This window comes from Theileria equi, chromosome 1 (assembly GCF_000342415.1).
Source record: "Theileria equi strain WA chromosome 1, complete sequence".
Taxonomy (NCBI): domain Eukaryota; phylum Apicomplexa; class Aconoidasida; order Piroplasmida; family Theileriidae; genus Theileria; species Theileria equi.
Genome location: NC_021366.1, coordinates 2,971,267 through 2,991,878, shown reverse-complemented (window position 1 = coordinate 2,991,878; position 20,612 = coordinate 2,971,267). Strand labels below are relative to the sequence as shown.

General features: G+C 41.8%; 8 protein-coding genes across 8 annotated transcripts, besides 1 other annotated feature; 2 read left to right on the top strand and 6 right to left on the bottom strand.

Annotated features, from left to right (window-relative positions):
• Positions 1–476: 476 nt before the first annotated feature.
• BEWA_031320 (eukaryotic translation initiation factor 3 subunit 4, putative) lies at positions 477–3,625 on the top strand (the record flags this gene model as incomplete). Its single annotated transcript, XM_004829888.1, has 6 exons — positions 477–615; positions 688–848; positions 2,798–3,079; positions 3,115–3,305; positions 3,339–3,450; positions 3,485–3,625. 6 exons carry the CDS (start codon positions 477–479, stop codon positions 3,518–3,520), a joined length of 921 nt encoding a protein of 306 aa, XP_004829945.1. The 3' UTR covers positions 3,521–3,625.
• Positions 3,546–4,601, bottom strand: BEWA_031310 (signal peptide-containing protein; the record flags this gene model as incomplete). Its single annotated transcript, XM_004829887.1, has 2 exons — positions 3,546–3,607; positions 3,641–4,601. The coding sequence occupies 2 exons, from the start codon at positions 4,599–4,601 to the stop codon at positions 3,546–3,548; spliced, it is 1,023 nt and encodes a 340-aa protein (XP_004829944.1).
• A 652-nt stretch (positions 4,602–5,253) lies between these two features.
• BEWA_031300 (ubiquitin carboxyl-terminal hydrolase family protein) lies at positions 5,254–10,591 on the top strand (the record flags this gene model as incomplete). Its single annotated transcript, XM_004829886.1, has 13 exons — positions 5,254–7,697; positions 7,790–7,972; positions 8,007–8,109; positions 8,146–8,220; positions 8,255–8,455; positions 8,490–8,564; positions 8,630–8,697; positions 8,733–8,898; positions 8,933–9,158; positions 9,194–9,393; positions 9,449–9,583; positions 9,617–9,999; positions 10,033–10,591. 13 exons carry the CDS (start codon positions 5,254–5,256, stop codon positions 10,589–10,591), a joined length of 4,818 nt encoding a protein of 1,605 aa, XP_004829943.1.
• A 118-nt stretch (positions 10,592–10,709) lies between these two features.
• On the bottom strand, positions 10,710–12,188 carry BEWA_031290 (hypothetical protein; the record flags this gene model as incomplete). The annotated part of the gene is made up of 1 exon (XM_004829885.1): positions 10,710–12,188. The coding sequence occupies one exon, from the start codon at positions 12,186–12,188 to the stop codon at positions 10,710–10,712; it is 1,479 nt and encodes a 492-aa protein (XP_004829942.1).
• Positions 10,896–10,936: a microsatellite.
• Positions 12,189–12,978: 790 nt separating the features above from the next.
• BEWA_031280 (signal peptide-containing protein) lies at positions 12,979–13,413 on the bottom strand (the record flags this gene model as incomplete). The annotated part of the gene is made up of 1 exon (XM_004829884.1): positions 12,979–13,413. The coding sequence occupies one exon, from the start codon at positions 13,411–13,413 to the stop codon at positions 12,979–12,981; it is 435 nt and encodes a 144-aa protein (XP_004829941.1).
• A 322-nt stretch (positions 13,414–13,735) lies between these two features.
• On the bottom strand, positions 13,736–14,657 carry BEWA_031270 (60S ribosomal protein L10, putative; the record flags this gene model as incomplete). The annotated part of the gene is made up of 1 exon (XM_004829883.1): positions 13,736–14,657. Exon 1 carries the CDS (start codon positions 14,489–14,491, stop codon positions 13,736–13,738), a length of 756 nt encoding a protein of 251 aa, XP_004829940.1. The 5' UTR covers positions 14,492–14,657.
• Positions 14,658–14,983: 326 nt separating this feature from the next.
• BEWA_031260 (serine protease, putative) lies at positions 14,984–16,798 on the bottom strand (the record flags this gene model as incomplete). Its single annotated transcript, XM_004829882.1, has 6 exons — positions 14,984–15,343; positions 15,403–15,516; positions 15,551–16,076; positions 16,112–16,351; positions 16,387–16,473; positions 16,557–16,798. The coding sequence occupies 6 exons, from the start codon at positions 16,796–16,798 to the stop codon at positions 14,984–14,986; spliced, it is 1,569 nt and encodes a 522-aa protein (XP_004829939.1).
• A 2,338-nt stretch (positions 16,799–19,136) lies between these two features.
• Positions 19,137–19,847, bottom strand: BEWA_031250 (glutaredoxin-1, grx1, putative). The gene is made up of 2 exons (XM_004829881.1): positions 19,422–19,847; positions 19,137–19,318 (listed from the first exon to the last, which is right to left on the bottom strand). Exons 1-2 carry the CDS (start codon positions 19,765–19,767, stop codon positions 19,191–19,193), a joined length of 474 nt encoding a protein of 157 aa, XP_004829938.1. The 5' UTR covers positions 19,768–19,847; the 3' UTR covers positions 19,137–19,190.
• Positions 19,848–20,612: the final 765 nt, after the last annotated feature.

Below are 20,612 nucleotides of genomic sequence, written 5' to 3'. Positions count from 1 at the left end.
ACCCCTTTCACATTCTCTCAATGGCTCCCGCCTGGACTCCTCCATTCCATAGCTCACATTCTGCTACGCTCCATTCACACATTCTTCTAGGTACCCCTCAGATTTCTAGGCCTTTTTTCGGCCCATGGCTAATTTCGTCATGTCAACATCATCTCTTGACTGTATCTACCAATCTGTACCTCATTTAGTGTGGTCCTACCCCTTATCCACCAAAGGTGTGCTTGCAACTCCTTCGGATCAGGACATGGCCCATGCTAACCACCTTGCAGCTCCAGGGCAATGCGCCGTACGGAGTTGTTACGATGGGCTGCTGGCAGGTGGAGAGGCAAACCCCTTGATGGTCGCCAAAACTTTTGCCATCAGTCCGACTGGCGCCCGGCCGAGGCCGTCGGTCCTATGGGGAGGCCGTCATGTGTAGTCACTTTTCTATTTCCGCGTAAAATCCTTCCCTCACATTAAAACCCAAAAGTTTCACAATGGGAATCGTAGAGAGTAAGTTTTCTCGTAATTTATGCTCCATTTTGACCCTGGGTGGCTCTGGTTCAGTCATACCGGCTCCAAAGGCGTTATTTTCGCAGCCTTTGCAAGATTCTTCAACGCCGTCCGAATTATCTCGTTTTTAACATAGATGCTAGAAAATTCCGGATGAAAATGACCGCATTTTGACCACAAACATTGATTCTACAGACGATGTAGCTTCCGATACCAAATGGGCGGATATCGACGCTGATGACGATTACGATAATGAGAATTTGAATACCAAGTTTGTCATTGAGACGTCCGTCGACGCTCACGGCATCAAAACCTTCACATCGTACTCAACCAATAGCCGTGGACAGTCCGTAAAGGTGAGTATAACACTAGTGGAATGAGTGGTATATGGGCGACAATGTCAGTAGATGTGACTCTTGCTCTGACACGTCATGATGTTGGTATGAAATGGGTGAGGGTATTGTGGTCTTTGATGAATGGATGGTCGTACACTGCTCATTTGGCATTCATCCATACTGACCATTCTGCTCACATCAGTTGAGACATTAATGGATTACTAGTAAATGATGGTCATTACGGAGGGATAAATTGGAGTAACTTATTGAACATACTTGGTAACAATGTAGTATGACTGGTAATGGTGTAACCATACAAATTGGTTACTATCCTGGAAGTACTGTAGGTCAAGTCAAAAAAGATGAGAATGGATACCACTATGCTGGTCCAACTGGTGAAAAGATCTATTTAGCAGAGGACTGGTATCCTGGTGTAGAAGGGACTTACATAAAGTTAACACACACCCCTGAAAATGCTGGCATTAAAAGTATTACACACAATGCGAAACCTCTTTCTGGACTTACTGACCTAGGAACTCAAAAGAATGTCTCAGTATATTACTGGTCAAGGGACAATAGTTTTAGCAACCCACTACTCATTCGACTTGGCGAGGGAAATAATGAATACTACGCTAGTGCTGATGGTACTTCTTGGGCAAAGGATCTAGAGGCAACTAATAATCTACGAAAGGCTCTCGACAAACAGAACTGCCTTAGGAATAAGGCTCACATTATATTAATCTCAGAGAAAAATAACACAAATTACAATTGTCCCAGTTGTACTAATAGTAAGCAATTTAAAACCCAGGAGAAAAAACAGTCAGGATACGCCGACTGCACGCACTCCCTTTCTGGTTCTGGAACTTTCTCAGTCTCTGGCTTCAAGCTTTCTGACACCTATCAAGCTGGACTTCCATCTTTAAAGAATGTAAACAGTGTCCATGTCTACTTTAATGCTCCTTTAGGTGGAATCCCACTCTTGATTTGCTACCAACAAGACGAGCACAAGTGGTTCAGAAGAAACACTAAAGATAGCCATACCTATTGGAGTGAAGTTTCCAAGGATTTGAGACCTAAAGACCCTGATGATGATGGTAATATAAAGAAGCTTCTAAGCCACAGTCCCTATTATCCCCAAATCACTCCAAATATCTCTAGAACCTCTGGTGTACCATACTGTGATAAGACTGCTGATATAACCATTACTGTGAGAAGTAGTCACATCGGTGATGGATATTACAGATACCAGTATTCCCTATGCGGCGGTCTTTTTAATGTCACTCAAGTTAAGCATGAGAGTATTCCGCTTACTGGTATATCCTCTCAAGATCCTTTTTACAGCATTTCTGCCTATTACTATGGAGATACTTTAGACCTTGAAAAGCTTCTCCTGGTTGAACTTGCTATCAAGACTAGTAATCAAACCAAGTATTCATACTATCAAAAGGATAAGGATGGAACTAATTGGGCAGAGCTTAGGAGACCTGGAGGATATATTTCTCAACTTATTGGCGAACCTCTGAAAGTAACACTGGATAAACTCAAGGAGTTAAAGGGAACGCTAGATCAACTTAACCGGTTAAATACTGAAGTTCAGGAATTAGAGAGAAAGCTTAATGAGTCGTATAATACAGGTACTGTAGCTGGGTCGTCTGTTGGAACTGGACTAGGCGGAGCAGGGTTGGGCGCTCTTACAGTATGGAAAGGACCCGCTCTACTCGCAAAACTAATAGCTCGTCTGTAGTATACACTCCAATATGCCATATAGCAGAACTGGGACTAAGAGACTCTCCCTTCTAGACTACTCTCTTGTTGGTATACTAGAATGCTAGGATTATAAGGAAAATATGAAAATAACAGAAACCGAACCCATTAATACCACATCAAATTTCCCTGCTAAAATACCAAATTCCGCTCGTTAAAAAATGCGCATACACACCATCTAACAAATCCTTCATGTTCATATTCAGATAACCAAAAAGGTTAATGAGATCCGTACAAAGAAACAAATTAGCAAGGCTGCTCTTGAACGCAAAAACTTCGAGCCGTTTAACTTGAATGAGGAAAACGATTCGGGTATTGTCATGATTTCCAATGAGGATATTTCCATTGAGATTCCAAAGAGTGAAAGGAGGAGATACAACCAAGATGATGATATCGACTACATTTACTCTCCTCCAGATGCAAGCATTTTGAGGGCAACCAGAGAACTCAAACTCAAGTTCAAGAGTTTAAGAGAAGATGACAACTTGGTTTGTCCATTGCTTTACCATTTAAAATTCTTCAGATTGATACTGTTGACGAGAAAGAGGCACCTGCCAAATATATCCCGCCATCTCGTAAAGATGGTGATCGCAGAAACTTTGATGAGAATACTATTCGTATTACCAACTTGAGTGAGGATGTAAAGGAGAAGGATTTAACAGATTTGTTTGGAACTGTTGGTCGCATCCACAGAGCCTATCTCGCGAAACACAAGTTTGATGCTCTTTTAGTCATACAAATTTGCAGGGAGACACAAAATTCCAAGGGTTTTGCCTTTATTACCTACGCCAGCAAGCAGGACGCTGTCAATGCTATTGCCAAGTTTAATCGTTGGGGTTACAATAATTTGTTGCTAAATGTAAGTTTTCAAGTGTATAAACATTAAAATTTAGGTTGAATGGGCACGACCTCCTACTAGGGATCGTTAAGGGTTTAAAACTTGGAGTATGCAGCCTAGAGATCTCGTTTGGCTCGTAGCTTCTCTGAAATGTGTGCGGGTAGAATATCCGTTAGCACTGTAAATTTTTTTCTATATACATTTAAATTACCTTGTGGGATAATTGACGCCGGTATCATGTGGAATAGTGTATATAATGCGAATTTTCCTGGTCTGGTTTGGCAGGATAGAGCTACTAGTGGTGCTACCATTAGTGCGTTTGCCACGGTATCATTGTGCTTTACCGTTGCCCTTATAATGATACACATTAGACTGAACTTTAGGGTTCCAATAACATCTATTGGAAGATACATTTTGCGTAGAATCTCTAGCCGTTTTTCAACCTCTAACGGATTCTTTGGATAATCATGATGCACTTGTAGATGAATTTTTTTATTTGGCATTACAAAATGCGATTCTTCCACTTCATTTTCCACAGTTGGAGTTTTTGGAGCGATATTTTGCGATTCTTTAACAAAATTTTCGACGTTGTCTTTGCAATGCATCCAAATATCAGATTGCTGATCGCTGAGCATGTCGAGGTATCTAGAGAGTGCTGCTGTATACTCTCCAATTTTTGATGGATCTGGTTGACCACTCTGATATACAGGAACTGGCAGATCGAGGAGTATGTGCATCCTCAACTTTTTTGTGTCATCTGCAACGTCCAGTTCCTTTAAATGATCTCCAAGTTTATTCTCATCCTTTGCTATTGTGGCACTGTTGAGTTCATTTTCTGCATCCTTGCAAATGTATAGTGTCTGTATCTTTGTAGGTATCCCGGTTTTGTGATAAATGTGTTGTTTTACATTGTGAAATGTGTCCGAGAGGTCTGCATCCACTTGTATTTTCGAGTTGAAGGGTGAATCCTTCCCCCAGTAGGTATTTACAACCACAACAACTGGCTTTGAAATTGATAATCCAGTAGGAAGTGAAGCTTTGAACTTCCCAGAGTGTCTAGCCACTGGATTCCACGTCTTTCTGTAGCCTCCACCGGAGATGCAGCTCGAGCAGTCGAGGAGAAGGAGGAGCAGAAGCGCTACACCGCTGCAACATCTCAGCCGATTGGCCATGGTCGATTTAGCGGATTATATTGCCAAAATCACCTAAAAATGGCCATTGTGGTCCCTCTGGCGAAATGTGTCGAGTCACCGAGCGAATTACAAGGAAAAAATTCAGCAAAAATCGCCCAGAGATGTGCCAAATGGAAATTTAAAGTGGAGGATCGAGTGCCATGGGGAAGGTGTGGAGTCGAGGCGCTCCTTCCACGAGAATTTTCCTCAGAAGGAATTTTCCGCGCAAAAGAATAAAATGACCGCAGATGGCGAAGCTTTCGCCAAATTATCTGAGCGACTGGCCCTAAAGATCCCAAACGAACACACAGTTGTACACAAGTCAGAGTGCCTCTTTAGGTAAGTTGAATACAGCAAGGTGTACTCTCAAAGTGGATATGATGTTAACCCCGAAGAACATGTTACTGTCTGGTCCAAATGTGCAGGTTATTGGCCTGCAGCTCTACTGCCTTCAGGAAAGGAGTTGTCTATGGACATGGCATGGTTTTATGGAAGATTTAATAGAGAGGAATGGGTGATGAATGTGGTTCCATACGGCTAGACAGTGAGCTACTTGTGAGGGAGTCTATCTCTACTGTATGCTCCCTTTGGTCGCATTGGGATTCTCATGGATCTCAGAGTTTTTAAAGAGCACACTCTCTGAACATGGAGGATGAGTACCGAAGATGGAAACGCAATAGAATTAAATCTAAAGAATAAATGTAAGGGACCATGTACTTGCAAGTATACTGGCAGTATTACTGCCAAAAAAGAGGCTAAGATTCCTAATGTCACAGGATTTGTTAGATATACCCATGAAATAAATGGAGGGGGTCCATTCACTCTCAAGGGAACGTTGGAAGGAGGTGATACACTAGGTGATAATGGAACAGATATTACAGGTGTTACTTCGGTCTCAGTCTATTACTGGGACGGTGATGAGAGTGAAAAGGATGCGAAACCTCTTATCCTGGAGGTTGTTAAAAATGTTAAAACTGGCAATGAGGGAAAGGAGCACTACTACAAGTATGAGAAAAAAGAGCAGGAGTTAGGAAATAAAGATGAAATGATTTGGATATATCATGGAAGCTCTGGAGGATTATCATTACAAGATAGACTTGATAATAGAAACTTGGCTAGAAATCAACGTATTCCATTTGATATTGAGAATCCTACCAAATACCGCAACTTTGGTTCTGATCGTTCAAAGGGTAAAAGAGTGCAACTCATCTCTTTAAAGTCTCTTTACGGTAGTGAATATAATGTTACAACTTACAATATCACTGATAAACAATTGAAATTATCCAGGGTAGACTACAGAAAAGAAAAGATCACGGATATTCGAGTTCCCCCTAATGCACTAGATGGAATAAGACTCTATTCATCATCAGGAATTTCAAAAGTACCACTTATGATTGAATTAGCTACAATTAGTGGTGGGAACTCCACCTTTTATGCTAGCAAGGATGAAAAGAGCTGGCAACCTGTTAATGCAAAGTCAGAGGACTTTTACAATGGTAAGGAATTTTCTGAAAAACAACCTAAAGAGGCTCTTGCTAATAAATTAGATGCGCTTGCCTGTTTCTACTACAATTCTGTCACCATTGATTTGTCCTATGATATATCTACAGGAAAAGGTAACTGGTATTGTTGTAATAAACACAATAATAACAATGAAAAGGTCCACGTTGAGCAAAAGGAAGTTTATTGCAAGCAAGATCGGAATAAAAGTTCAATCACAGCTTATAGACATTCCATTAATGGTGAACAACTTTCTGGCATTAAATTCTACATTAACAGTGATGGTTCTAAACAGAATAGAAAACGTGTAACATCTACCACGCTAAAATTGCCTGATAAGGGACCAATTGATGTTTACACATTTTACTGCAAAGGAAATAATCCGGTATTAGTCTATCTGTATTACAGAAATATACCTAGAAACTCAGGATGGTACAGGAAACAGAGCAGAAATGGTGATAATAGGGCTTGGAAAAGAACTGGTCCACTGGGTAGCATTACGTTCAATCATTTAGAGAAGGAGGGACTTAACTGTAAACAGTGGAAGAAGCTTATTACTGAACTAAATAAGCATAATTGTGGCTTAGCAAATTGTCCTGAAGATTCTAAATCTTCACCTTTAGGACGTGCTGAAGGTAGTTCTGAAGAACTAGGACAAGTATCTCCTGGAACAGAAGAATCTGAGGAGAAAGAAAATGATGAATCTGATGATGAAGTAACCGAAGAATTGACAACTCTTGGACTAGGCATATCAGCTATAGCTGGTCAACTTGGGTCGCATATCCTGGAGGGAGTTGTCGATAAGGCACTCCCAAAAACTTTCGGAGTAACTAAAGATCTTATTGAATCTACTGCTCAGAAATTCTGGGATGTTCTATCTCCTGATGCCGAACTTAAAACACAAAAGCCTGATTCAATATCTTCTAATATTTCTCAACAACCTAGCTCATCTCCCCAAGTTCATCATCCTCAAGGTGGAACTGCTCCACCTGGACCTACTGGTCAAGCTGGTGGAGGCCCTGGTGGACAAATTCCTGCCAAAGAACCTCAAGAAGCTTCTGATCAAAAATCTCCAAAGGCTGGTGCTGTTGTTAATGAAGGATTTGCTGACCAAGTTCCTGACACAGAGTCTGAGACTAAGATTCTTCTGCAAGGCACTCCTGTAGCTCAAATGGCTGAAGATGCTATAGATGGTGAAAGACTAAAACATCTTATCATTACTCCTTCCGGATATAATGGTAATAGTGCTGCTAATAGTCCATCTAGTGTATCCTCTTCTACTCCTTCTCACACCACTGCTGATCCTGCTCAAGCTGCTTCTCAAGAATCTTCTACTGCTGAAGCTCTTGGTGATCCTGTTTCTGGTGGTATTACCGCTATTCTCATTGGAGCTGGTACATATGGTGGCCCTCTTGCCGGAGCTGGTGGTCTTACTGGACTCGGTTGGTGGGCATTTAAACGTTCTAAAGGAGATCCTTGGGTACATAGTAACTATTCCATAAATATGAAGCAATTTGAGGGAGGGATATTTTTTGGAAAAGCCAGAAACTCAATATTACCACGTGATAATCTTGCGACAATTCCTCCCATAGACATGTTTGCAGTTCTCATGGAAACAGTCACCATCTTGTCAATTCTAGTCTATAAAGCATATTTCATCCATTAATTCTTTAATAATATTCATACAGCACTGACGATGAACACTCCCCGGATGGCATTTATATAAATCTGTCAACATTTGAATCCTATGGAAAAGACATGCTATGCTACGACAAAAATTACGAGGGTTCCATATACTTGCATGCAAAAAGGACATTTGTGCCATTGCTTCCGGAGCAGGAAGATGACGTTTCCACGGATGGCGAAACAATGTAAGTTTACGTCTGCCACAAAACAGTTCTATAGGTTTAAGGAGAAGAAGGTCTATGATGAAATTATAGAGTACCAAATATTTGCTCCGAGCATAGGCTTCCTTCCACTTGATAAGGCTGACGGACTACTGGCCCAGGTAACGTTTTGTCTTCCTAGTAAAATAGCCATATAGGTGGCAAATGCTGTAATTTGTCACATTGGATTTGAGTTCAAAACTGATGAACTTATATGGTCTGAACCGGTGCAGGTTTGAAACATTCATTTTGTACAAGATTAAATAGGAAAGCAAGTATGCAAGATCTCTCGTTCAAGTAGAGAATCCCGTGCAAATATCACACTCCGATTTAAAATGCAACCGTTGCGGGGCTACTACCAACTTGTGGTTGAATCTTTCTGATGGCTACATTGGATGTGGCCGCAAATACTGCGACGAAGGTGGTTGTACAGATGGTTCAGAGGGTGCTGCAATTCTTCATTATCGCGTATGTTGCTGTATCCTGCCTATAAATTTTACAGGAAACCGGATCCGTATTTCATCTTGTCGCAAAAATTGGAACGATCACTACAAAGGGTGCTGATATTTACAGTTATGCATCGGTTTGTTTTGTTTTAACGATTTACATTTCCATGCCAAAAAACTCTACAAACTCGTTTAGGATGAGGATAATCTCGTTTCGGATCCCCTCTTGGATAAACATTTGGCACATTTTGGTATTAAACTACAGTAAGTAGCTATACTTGCTAACGAACATTGTGCAGGCTCTTGGAAAAAACTGAAAAAACGACCATGGAGTTGGAGCTTGAGAAGAACCAAAATTATGACTGGTCTGATGTTATTCCATCGGAAAGTGTCTATACACATGGAAAGGGGCTTGTAGGAATTGAAAACCTCGGCAATAGTTGCTACCTTAGTTCAGTAATTCAGGTTGGTAGATTGTATGGAGAAATAGCATCTTTAGGTCATGGCATCAATTCCCGAGCTTTCCGATTTTTTTGTAAAACATTTCAATGATATCGCAAGCAATATACCGCCGAATAAAAAGGCATGTGACGATGTAATTTTACAATTTGCCAAAACTTGTGTTTCCCTCACTACTGATAGACGTCTAGTCCAATTTTTGGAAAATGTAAAGGGTTATAAGGACAAGTGTTTAGAGTTGGGAATTCCCTACGTGGAGCCTCCATGTTTGTTTTACTTTAAAATGTACAATACTGTGCAGGTCTGACATGCAGTATAAAACCTAGGATGCTAAAGTACTCTCTTGGAAGGCATAATTCCACATTTAGTAACAATGAACAACAAGATGCTGAAGAATTTCTTAGCTTCTTTATCGATTTGCTATGCAACATGGAGAGTCAAGTAAATGAACGATGCAAAGGTGATGTTCCTCTCGACCTCAAGTCGCTCTTTTTCTTTCATGTGAGTTATTTATCCTCTACAGTCCTACTGTATGCACGTCAATAAAATTATATAGACACGGCAAACGATACTCTGTCAAGGGCTAAAGAAGATCAATCACACGGATAATGAAACACACATTTTATCTCTACCATTGGTTCAAAATTTGGACGATTCTAGTCACGATTCCACATTTCCACTTACCTTGCAGGTTTGTTTTACCCATCAAAGAAATCATTTTTAGGCATGTTTGGACTTGTGGACAAATGATCAGGATATTGATTACATTTCGGAGACTGATAGAAAGAGACATCACGCAGTCCTAAAGAACAGCTTGATTACGCAACCGAAATATTTGATTCTTAAACTCGAGCGCTTTTATCTCAAAAAGGATTGGACCTCTGGGAAGATCTTAAACCCCTTTATTATACCGGAAACGGGCATAAAGTTTGATTTGTACAATGAGAATTTATATAGCGGATTGGACTATAGTGTAGAGTATACAAATGGCAAAGCTACTGCGGGAGGTGGTTCAGGGACTACAGAAAATAGTTTTGGATCAACTGAAAAGGATGAACCGATTGTACAAGATCTTGTGGCCATGGGATTCCCCAAACACTTGGCAAGGTAACTTGTTTCTATACATTTACGTTAACGTAGGAAAGCAATCGATGCTACAAAATCCACAGACATTAACGTTTGCATGGATTGGATAATGAATAATGGCGATTTGTGCCAAGATGAAAGTTTGGAGGGTGAAAATGCAAATTCTTTGCAGACGGGGACATCAAGTTCAGTGCATGACATGAATCCAATGGTTGAGACTTTGGTTGAAATGGGTTTCCCTGCAGCAAGAGCAAAAGATGCCGTGAAGCTATTTGGTGACGACATTTCCTCTGCCGTTGGATGGCTATCGGATGAATCAATGGCTGTAGAGACTGTGGTACCACAGAAGAGTGAACCAGTTATTACCAATGAACCTCTAGTGGAGGTAGACAAGGAACCTGGTAAGTTGAGCACGGCGTCATCATACTCCGCAGGAACATACGAAATCATTGCATTTATTACGCACATTGGAGGCAACACAAATTCCGGTCACTACTTGTGTCACGTAAAAAAGGGTCAGACTTGGTATGTATTTAACGATGCAAAGATTAGCGAATGTGCGACTGTTCCACTGGATTCTGGATACATTTACTTTTTGAAAAGGTGTAGTTAGGGACGGCATTTTAAAATGTCGAGGATAATTTGGTAACAATGCATTTTTGGAATATTGTGATTTTTTATTTCTAAGAGTTGTGTTTTTGGAGTACCCAAACTAGTATCTCCATAGACTCCTAAATCTGTCTAACCCAAGGATCTCTGGTATGCTTATATAAATGATAACCTGCCAGACCAACTGCGCCACTTCCACCAAAAACACCTGAAGATATTTTAAGGATTAATCCTAAACCAAAAGCAGCAGGAGCGGCTCCAATAGATCTTTGAGGTTCACCAGGTCCAGGAACAGCATCAGAAACTTCAGTAGTAGTAGTAGTAGTAGTAGTAGTAGTAGTAAGAGTAGGAGGTTTACCGTCAGGTCCAGTAGCAGCAGTACCAGGTGGACTAGTAGGAACAGAACCTGGTCCTCCAGCATCAACTCCAGTAGGATCATCTCTACCTTGAGTACCAGCAGGTCCAATAAGTTCACCAGTATCAGGTCTAGTAGGAGTTTCATTACCATTTTTACCACCTTTACCAAGAGGTCCTTTAGGTCCAGGATTGCCAGCACCGCCAGGTAGAGGAGGGGGCGGCGGAGGCGGTGGTGGAGGAGGATCAGGACATATTCTCAAGCCTGTACATCCAGCCTCTTTTAGTGCGCCAACAAGTTGGTTATATTGTTCATGGTTTAGAGTGCCTGCGTCCAGATTCCTATGTGTTATCTTTCGGAGATCAGGGACTTTGGTCCATTCTTCATTGCCATTACTACCACCATCTTTCTTCTTGTACCAGCCTGTAGCTGAACTTCCACCTTCAATGTAGATGAGTTTAGGGTCCTGTTTGCAGTATAATGCATATACACTAACTGAGCTTGTGATAGGAAAGGAAAGGTCATCAGACTTTATACGCCTCCATTTTCTATCACCATTGGTAATATGGTACTTAATCTTTGCAAGTTTATAATTACTAGAAATTGTGTGTTTGTAATAATCGGCACTGTTATGACCCCGTGTACAACGAACTTTATCAATAGTAACAGAGACCCTCCCGCTAGTAGCATTAGGATTATGGTAATCGCAACAGTATGACTTATTTTTATATACCTCAGAATTCTGAAAGGTAAGAGTAATTGTAACTGCATCATTGAGTCTACAGTTGAGGCCATCCAGTTGAGTTTCAAGTTTCTCACCTTGGAGTTGATTATGTTGAGGGTTTGAATATCCAGAAAGTGGTTGCCAGCTATTACCTCCTTTGTTAGAGCTATAAATAAAATTCCCGTCCCGCATTTTAACTTCTACCAAAAGGGGATTGTTTAAACTCGGGTCATTGTTCCAATACCAGACTGCTATATGTTGTATCCCTTCATGTTCAGGTATTTTCAGTTCCATCTTGTAGTCCTTGCTATAGTTATTCTGTCCGTATATAACTTTTTCAACCGTAAAAGATCCTCCACCATTCTTGGTATGCGTGAACTTTAAGAACCCTGGAGGGTTCTCTTCCTTGGTCAGCTTAACTTGTTGGCCAGTGGATCCATAAGGAGGTACAGTATAAACCTTTTCTGCTGAACCATCAGGACTTTCCTTTATGTCTATGGTAACACCAGGTAGAGCAGTCATTCTGGGTTATGATCTAAGTGTCAAGTTATTTTTAGTTTCCAGATGCTCATTCATCCTCCATGTTCAGGGAGTATGCTCCTTCAAAGCTCTGAGATCCATGAGTAGTCTCAATGCGACCAAAGGGAGCAGACCAGTACCTTAGTTACTCCCTAGACAACCATAAATTCATCCTCCCTCTTACCACTAGCTCACCGTCAGAGAGACTATCCACGGAACAAGATGAATAAGTATCAACACAGTCTTCAGTAGTGCAGTATGGATGGTCTATTGGAGTATAGATGCTCCGCTATATAGGTTCCTTCCAGTAACCACAGTCTCCATACTCCTATCCTCCTGTTGTTGCATTATACAACTCGGTATTGAGAATCTCCTAAAGAGTCTACATTGGAATTACACCTGGAAAAGAGTCCCTAGAAAACTACCATAAGACTAGTCAGTAAGATGATCCCCTTTGGTCACATTAAGAGTCCATTAGAGACACTACCAATCCTACTCTAGTGAGACACTATCCCCTGCGGGAACTGCATGGTTGTCTATTCGCTATGGGCATTCACTACCTCTTACAGTCGTACTTACACAGTGAAGAATCCTACTAGAATATCACCTACTGACCATTCTACCTAGTACTCCCCAAAGTCCTCCAATATCTCCATAGACACTTTACAAAACTACCGAGTATATATTAGATAATAATCACATTACACAACTGTAACCATTACAGTGAAATTTAAGCGTTTGAAAACAAACTGAGTAATGATGACATTACTAAAAACTAAATCTTTCAAGACTCTTAAGCCAAGACATGAGCCAAGTCAGCCAAAACAGCATGATGTGGCAAGCCAGCAAGGGCTGGAGCATGCTTGCAGGTACCCTTGGCGAGCTTTCCGAACCAGACACGGTGAGCAAGCTCCTCAGCAACACCACCAACGACATGGAAGAAGCCCTCAGATCCATCAACGAAGGAAACGTGGAACAAAACAAGACCACCTTTCTTGCAGTGAGAGAAGGCCAAGACTTCCTTGAGGAACTTGCCCTCGGGCAAAGCCCACTCGAAGTTAGCACCGCACTTGAGACCATTGACATCGGCACCACCGGCGACAAAGTGAGCAACATGGGCACCATGGTGGACACCCTTGACGACGGCACTGTTGCCGGCAAAGTCAACGAAAGCAGCAGAGACAGCGAAGACGCTGACAGCAGAGATCAAAGCAACAATAGCGTTCATTGTGTACTTAGTATCGGTCCTCTACGTATGTCATCCCTGTATATCCAACGCTGTAATCCACAACCATCCTTTACTCCAAGAAGCACTCTTAATCTGTTCCTATTCCAACCCTTTACATTTTCTAACGAGTACTTTATATAACACCTGTACCATTCTGTAGGTCACGCTTGCCCAAAAAGAGTCTAAACATGCATCATCTCAACATGGAAATTAAATAGACACATAAAGAACCTGTTATGAGTTATCAAACTGTCCTTGTGGATCCTGCAAAAGATATGCAATACAAACTTGCAAACTTACGGTCGAGTTTTTACAATTAAAATCACTCTTTATCACACGTGTCAGCGTCACGTTTGCAAACTTGGCCCAGGACAGAGGCAAGTGATGAGGAGACAGAGTTTACAGCGGCAGCCAATCCCTGAATGCTCCCTTGCAGCAACGATGCAAAGCGGGCAACAAGCGCCTCTCTAGAACCCAAAAATTCAAGGTTCTGCACCTGCTGCATGGGAATCATCGTATGTGCATAAATTGCAGCCGAATACTTGAAATGTCTCCTGACTGACTTATCACCCTTTCTCAGTCCGTTAATGATTCCAATGACCTCTGGCACGACTTTATCGTCGTATACAAAAATGTAAATGTTCGTCCCCTTGAGACTGGGTGTGAGTTCAACAAATTCTGTGCCTTCCAGGGCCTTTTCCATGAGTGTGTTCTTCGCCATTTGGACCTTTATGGACGGATCCGTAGAGCCTTCTTCCCCCTTTATAAACTTTGCAAGTGCATTGTTGATGTTTTCTCTGTCCTTTACAGTGATCCTGGTGGCGTTAACTTGAATGACAATCTGCGATTTAGTGAGTAGAGCCTTGAGGTCTCCGATGGTCTTGGTCTTTCCCAGACGCGTAGTCTTGAAGTTTTGAGGGATACACTCAGAGTATTTGTAGCCTCCAAGTCCTCCAAAGTGGAATGTTTGCGATTTAAAGTCGTTTACTGGCCTAAAGGCCTCCAGTGTGCCTCGGTAGGCCCCCGGGTAACAAATGAGCGCGAGCCATGATGCCACGACTGTCAGTGAGGTGAACATCCAGTCTTTGGCATATTTAAAAGTCCGGAACCGACTTTGGGTCCTCCAGAGTGGCTGAGAGTCGCTTTAGACGATAAATGAGAAGAAAGTAGAGACTCTTCCAAAATGTGAGCCCACAAAACGCCTACAAGCAGAACGAAAGGAGCGAATATGGAGATTAATGACCAAAAAGTACAAGTGAAGGATCAGAGTGTGTGGACCTTCCACACGTCAACCCCGCAGAGTTGCCTCTGGTTGGAGTTTTCTTCTTGTCGGAGGAATGACCCTTTATGGGCCTATCAATCGTTACAGAAGGCCGAGAAACGCCCCGGGAGTCTCCCAGAGTGTGCACATGCTGAGGCTCTTGTTCATTCCCTGTAGGTAATTCTCGCCATTCCTGGGTACTATGGACTCATTTCACAGGATTCCAGATCATCTCTAGTCTTGTATTGCATACAGAGAGTATTAAATGTCAATTACATGCAATGGTATGGTAGTGAAAGAGAGAATCTCCTAGAGCTCTCTAGACTTGTGCGATGAAATGGCGTGTTGCTCTAGAATTTGCGATTCAATAAGAGGCACCTTGTCGCTTTCGAGTACGACAATGATTTCATGTTCAAACTGAAACGTGACAAACTTGGAATCCTTTGTAGTCTTGAGTAGAATGTCCTCGAGATGTTTCAAATTCTTCACCTTTACATCATTGACCTTTACTAAACGAATGTTCTTAAAGTCGTAGCCAATCGTCAAGTCTGAAGCTAGAATTTGACTCAGAATTACCACCTCTTCGTCCCTCTCGGTTGCGAACATGTCGCTCAAGGGTTTTAGCAAAGCATGAGGAGCTCTCTCGTAAAACGTCTTGCCAAACTCATCCTGCGAATATTCATGAATAGATGGTTGGATAACCAATGCATAACAAAAATTAGACGAACCTTGAGGTACTCCATAGTGAGGGGAATGAATACGAGTCCTCCGTAAATGTAATAGCGGGGCATCTTATCCCACTGGTGTTCTGGCACCAAGTAATTTGGTCTTTGCAATTTCACCTAAGTATTCACATTAGACATATGCAAAACATACCGAAATCTTCATTATTTTACCATCCCTAAGAATGGTAAAGTCGCAAACATCTCCAAGAAACTTGTTTGTAAGGGCGTAAGCCAAATGGACCCTTTCAACGTCCCTAAAGTGGACGGTGCCATCATCAGCAACGTCGTAGCCATTGACCTGTAAGATAATGTCCCTGTTCTTTAAACCGTTTTCTTCTTTGCTCAATATCTTGTCATACTGACAAACCATAATACCACCAGGAGTTACTCCCTCCGGAAGGTCCTTTGGGGTAATCTTATCGAGTCCAAAAAACGACTTTATGGAAGGATTAGCCAAAAGTTGGTAGGTGATGCCAATAGTAACAAATCCAGTGTACTTTTTGTGCACATCAATGTTGCGTAAAAACTGCAAAATGATGGAGGTGGGAATGATGTAGCCAATGTTTTGAGCTTCGTCATAGGCCTGAAAAGCAACACCAATGACCTTTCCATCCTTTAGAGCTGGTCCACCAGAGTTCCCTGCATTTATCGCCGCATCGATTTGAGCACATAATAGCCTGTTTAATGTTGTCTAAAAGTATAGAACACGCACCTAAAGTTCGAGTGAGCATAAGTTGTAACGTCTACTCTGCTAACAACTCCGGATGTTATGCAGAGGTTATCTCCACCGGTGGGATAGCCAACGACTGTTACACTGTCGTGTAGATTCGGCACAGTTCCAAGTTCTAGAGGAATGATACCCTCCCAAAAGGAGTCGTCTTCCACAGTCAAAATGGCCAAGTCACATTCATGACCAATTTCTATAATCTTTGCTGGATACTTTATCGTTGATCTGTATGGTTTGTACATCGATGGACATAAACTCACCCGTATTTCCTCAACAAACACCGATTCTGCCAGGATACGCAATGCGCATTTGTGACGATTAATCTATTCTTTATTGCAAAACCGGACCTAAATCGGAATTTATTTGAGGCATTTTTGGAAACATAAATCTCATTACAGAGAGAAAACGGTCAAACATTCAGAAAACATACCCAATGCTTTTGATTTGTCTCCTCATTTGCCACGGCTGGGAGTAGTTTGGGTCGGTAGAATCGCAATAGAGCTTTATTATACTCGAGAATGTGTCCCTTAGAGAAGGGAATACCCTGTCTGGGAACTCCTTTTTGATTTCAAGAGGTGCCTCAAACTTTGGCACATGTTCATTTACCTCAGTTTTGAGATCCTGGGAACTCGAAACCTTTTCATCAGATAAACTGGCAGATGAAAAGGCCATATGGCCTACAAGACCGCGAAAATTGCCGGAATCCGGAGCTTTAGAACCATGAATGGCGTAACCAAGGGGAATGCCGCGTTTAATTGTCCAAAAACTACCATTTAATGTACGATAATATCTGAATTGTCGACAAAATATCCGTTTTAGGCCATAAAATCTACCGTTTCCCGGCAAAAATCGCCCATTTAGAGACCACATTGCGATTCCAGCGAATTAGAGAGACGCCCCGCTACAAACGTCACTCACTAGGAGTATAATGGGCCAATTTTTGTTTAAATGGAGAAATTTGAGCTAAAAATGGCAACTGAAGGGTAAAGACGGGGTTTGAGGTGGCGCCACCAGACTGGCCTAAACGAGAGTCAATTTGAGTCTTTTGGGCACTAATTTCATTGTAGTAACTGATAAGACAAGTGTGTAACCAAGGTGTGGCTTTGAGAGTAAAAATGGCCCTAGAGACGTAAACGGCTGGATGATGCCCGGATAGCTCATGGGTGGTGGATCGAGGAATGACCAATGGCGATCATGAATGAGATGGAGCGTATAGCGCTAGTGACTGAGTGATACTTATGGAGGAACACTGATGTGAATGTATAGAGACTATAGCTGAGTGAGCTTCCTATCCAGAGGAATGAGATATTCTCTCCATCCTAGACTAGTTGTAGTAGCAGGCTCGTGCAGACCGAGTTGTCATGGCTAGTCATGTGGGTATTTCTACAGATGTAAAGACACTCCATCACACTATGCATGCAGAATTATTCCGCCACTATCTCACTTCTCTCTAGAGGTCATCCACTGGGTCCATCATACCACCTCTGTGTACAGTCATCACGATACATCTACAAGAATCCTATTTAGGTGGCATAGCTCCATATTCTCGTCTATATGTCAACCTTTGCCCAATTCCCACTATTCCCATTTCCCAGTTTAGTGGAGAGTAAATCATCAGTTGGTATTTCTTCCCACATCTAGACGGTCTTTATACCAAGACAGACTATGGGTGGGAGAGACGCCAACTCACAATGTTTGGTTCAACTCTGGGTTATGATGGATGGACTTGATTTACCTGAGAAAGATTATGTAGTGCCTATGTCTAACTATTGCGAAGTCATGAGAATACGATAATTATTATGCCTCAAACTTCTGTGTGTTTATACTAGTTTAAGTAGCTTAACAACCTTTTAATTATGGTTGTGATTCCTTTGGTCATTGCGGGAGTGGATGTTCCCCGTGACCTGCAGAAAATAAATTGGAGGATACCCTGGATTATTTATAGGCTTTTTGCCGAATAGCAGTTAAGCCATAAGGTCTCTGAGTGAAGCATCGGTTTGCATTTTTGCGGTAGCAAGAATGTGATGTTTCCTGCAAACATCAAAGAATGCAGGATAATTGTGCTGACAACGATTATAGATTTACCATTACCGACTCTAAAACCCAAAACTATAGAATGAATGGATACCATTTATTCCAATTTGCCTTTGTATTAAAGTTTGAAACAAAATTGAGCATAGAAGGAGAGCTTCCTTGTGTGATTTATTGTCTTGATTAATTTTGGACCAGTGTAAAAGTTGATTTTCCAACCAAGAACTACCTTTAGCTTGAAAGAAAACGAGACGACACTTGCAAAAGATTGTTGATATGAACCTGATCGTTGTCTGGAGCATCCATATCTCTAGAATAATTTGGAATCCTCGCTCATTCTCGTCTTCAACCTTTAAAATGAGCCACTTGGCTTATTTGAATTTACACTTTAAAAACCTTCAATAGTGAATAGTAACGGATAAGTTTTAAAACGTTTGTGAGCACCAGAACATGCTCAAAATAAGGAGAGTATACACAAAGGATTGGTGTCAAGCGCCTCTACCATTGGCGTATTCGCCCTTGGTCTATTATGGACAAGAGAGGATTATTAGCTCTCTAGTATCATCTTCTACTAAACAACTGGCACTGGCTTGGAGCTTAACCATGCATAGAGACTCCATAGTCGGCCCTTGGCAACACTTGGACCGAAGACTTTTATTACCTTGTCAGGCGACATTGGTCCTCTTGTTGCCCCTCAAACTGGTTATAAACCTCTTCATACATTGTAGATAAAATGCACCAATTAAACTGCCATAAGTATATGTCATTCTGCATTACCCCTGGGGATGCCCCCAGTTTCTAATCCTTCGTAAGCTTTGGGGACACTCAGGCCTTCTAGCAGCAGCGTAGAGTCAGTAATCTATCAAACATGGAGAATGCATGGTGTACACGGACTGGACTCGCGGATGGATGACCCGAGAGGTCCACATTAATAGAGCAGAGCCTAACCTGCATGCATGAATAATGGGGAAATAGATAAAACGCATTCATACAAATTACCATAAACAGTGCAGTTACAAAAAATTAACATGACTTAAAGGTCAGCCTTTTTGAGTTTTTTCAATTCGTGAGCAAATGTGCCGTTTTGGATAGCTCCTACGGTAAAGGTGGAGTCACCAAAGAACTTTCCTCCAAGGAAGACGCGAGGTACCGATCTTGCTCCTGTAAATTTGCGTTAGAACTGACATATACTATAGATTGCCGAGCGGAAGGTGAGCGTACAGCCCATATATTCCTCTCAGTCATACATCACACATTAACAAACCTGTAAGGCTTCCAAGGTAGTCTTGAATTTCGGTACAGTGTTTATTATCCTCAATATTTTCTACATGCAAATCATCTGGGTTTAGGCCCCTAATAGCGTCGATAGCACTTACGCAGTAAGGGCAGTACGACTTGGCAAAGACGACGATTTGATGTTTCTTGATGAGGCCATCGACCCAGCCCTTGACATCGTTACCGGACATTTTGTTAGCAGATACGGGATTGAGAGCGAACAAGCTTACACTAGCACCTCTAAAGAGGACGTTTGGAAAACGATTGAAGGAAGAGTAAGAAGGTAAGAAGGCAATAGAAACCAAAGCAAGGATCTTTACCGTCACAAACAGCATATGGCCGTGATTTGCAAAGAACAAATTTCTACTTGTAAGACTACAACAACTGAACTCAAAACAACCAAAAGGTATGGAGTGACGCGTCGGAATGGGGATGTGTGCATGGCTTACCGTTTTATCACTGGGGTTTTGCGTGAATAGAAGCTGTATACCAGAGGGAATAATGACAAGTGTCATCACGCTGGATTTTGGTGCGGCATGTGCGCTAGAGGCGTCAGAAATGACTATTCCTTGAGTCTCCAGGAAGGACGACTACCGCAGCCCGTAGAAGGAATAGATAAATGCGGAACGGATCAATGAATAGATGATTACTCGGTTCATTTATGCCAGAAATTATGCGTAGGCATGATGTGTAGAATTTGCATGGCAAAGGAAGAAGAACGAGAAGGAAGAGACTCGTGAGTGTACCTCTAACCTTCCATTCTTCTTTCTGCTCTTTTGTGGTCACATTTATGGTTTTACGTTTTCCACAGGTTTAAAATGCGTTTATTCACATGTATGACTTGCTAGAGGGTGTGAATTGGTCTAATGGGTCTCTGTAGAGTCTATCCCATTCGGGGCTAAACTTGCGCTGCTCCGCAATAGCCTCGAGTGGTTCTCACGTACACATTGCTGTGGAGCATGGACCATTACTTCCTGGGAGGAATGCTGGAACCTGGAAATTGTTGCGAGAGATCTTCCCTAGTCTCCACTGCCTGGACACTTTACAACGTTGGGAATCTTCTTATACTTTCCTGCGCGATTAATAGCCATTAGATGGATGAGGACAAATTATGGAGTAAAGTAGAGGAATAAATGGTGAACTTGTGTCGTCGTCCCTGCCAAGTGTCTACCCCGAACTC

Bases quoted from the DNA above. Each gene is read 5' to 3' on its own strand.
- BEWA_031250 (XM_004829881.1), bottom strand. From the start codon at position 19,767: ATGCTGTTTGTGACGGTAAAGATCCTTGCTTTGGTTTCTATTGCCTTC. The intron at 19,319-19,421 runs GTTTGTTAATGT...GCAAATTTACAG, and splicing joins CTACCTTGGAAGCCTTACAG to GAGCAAGATCGGTACCTCGC.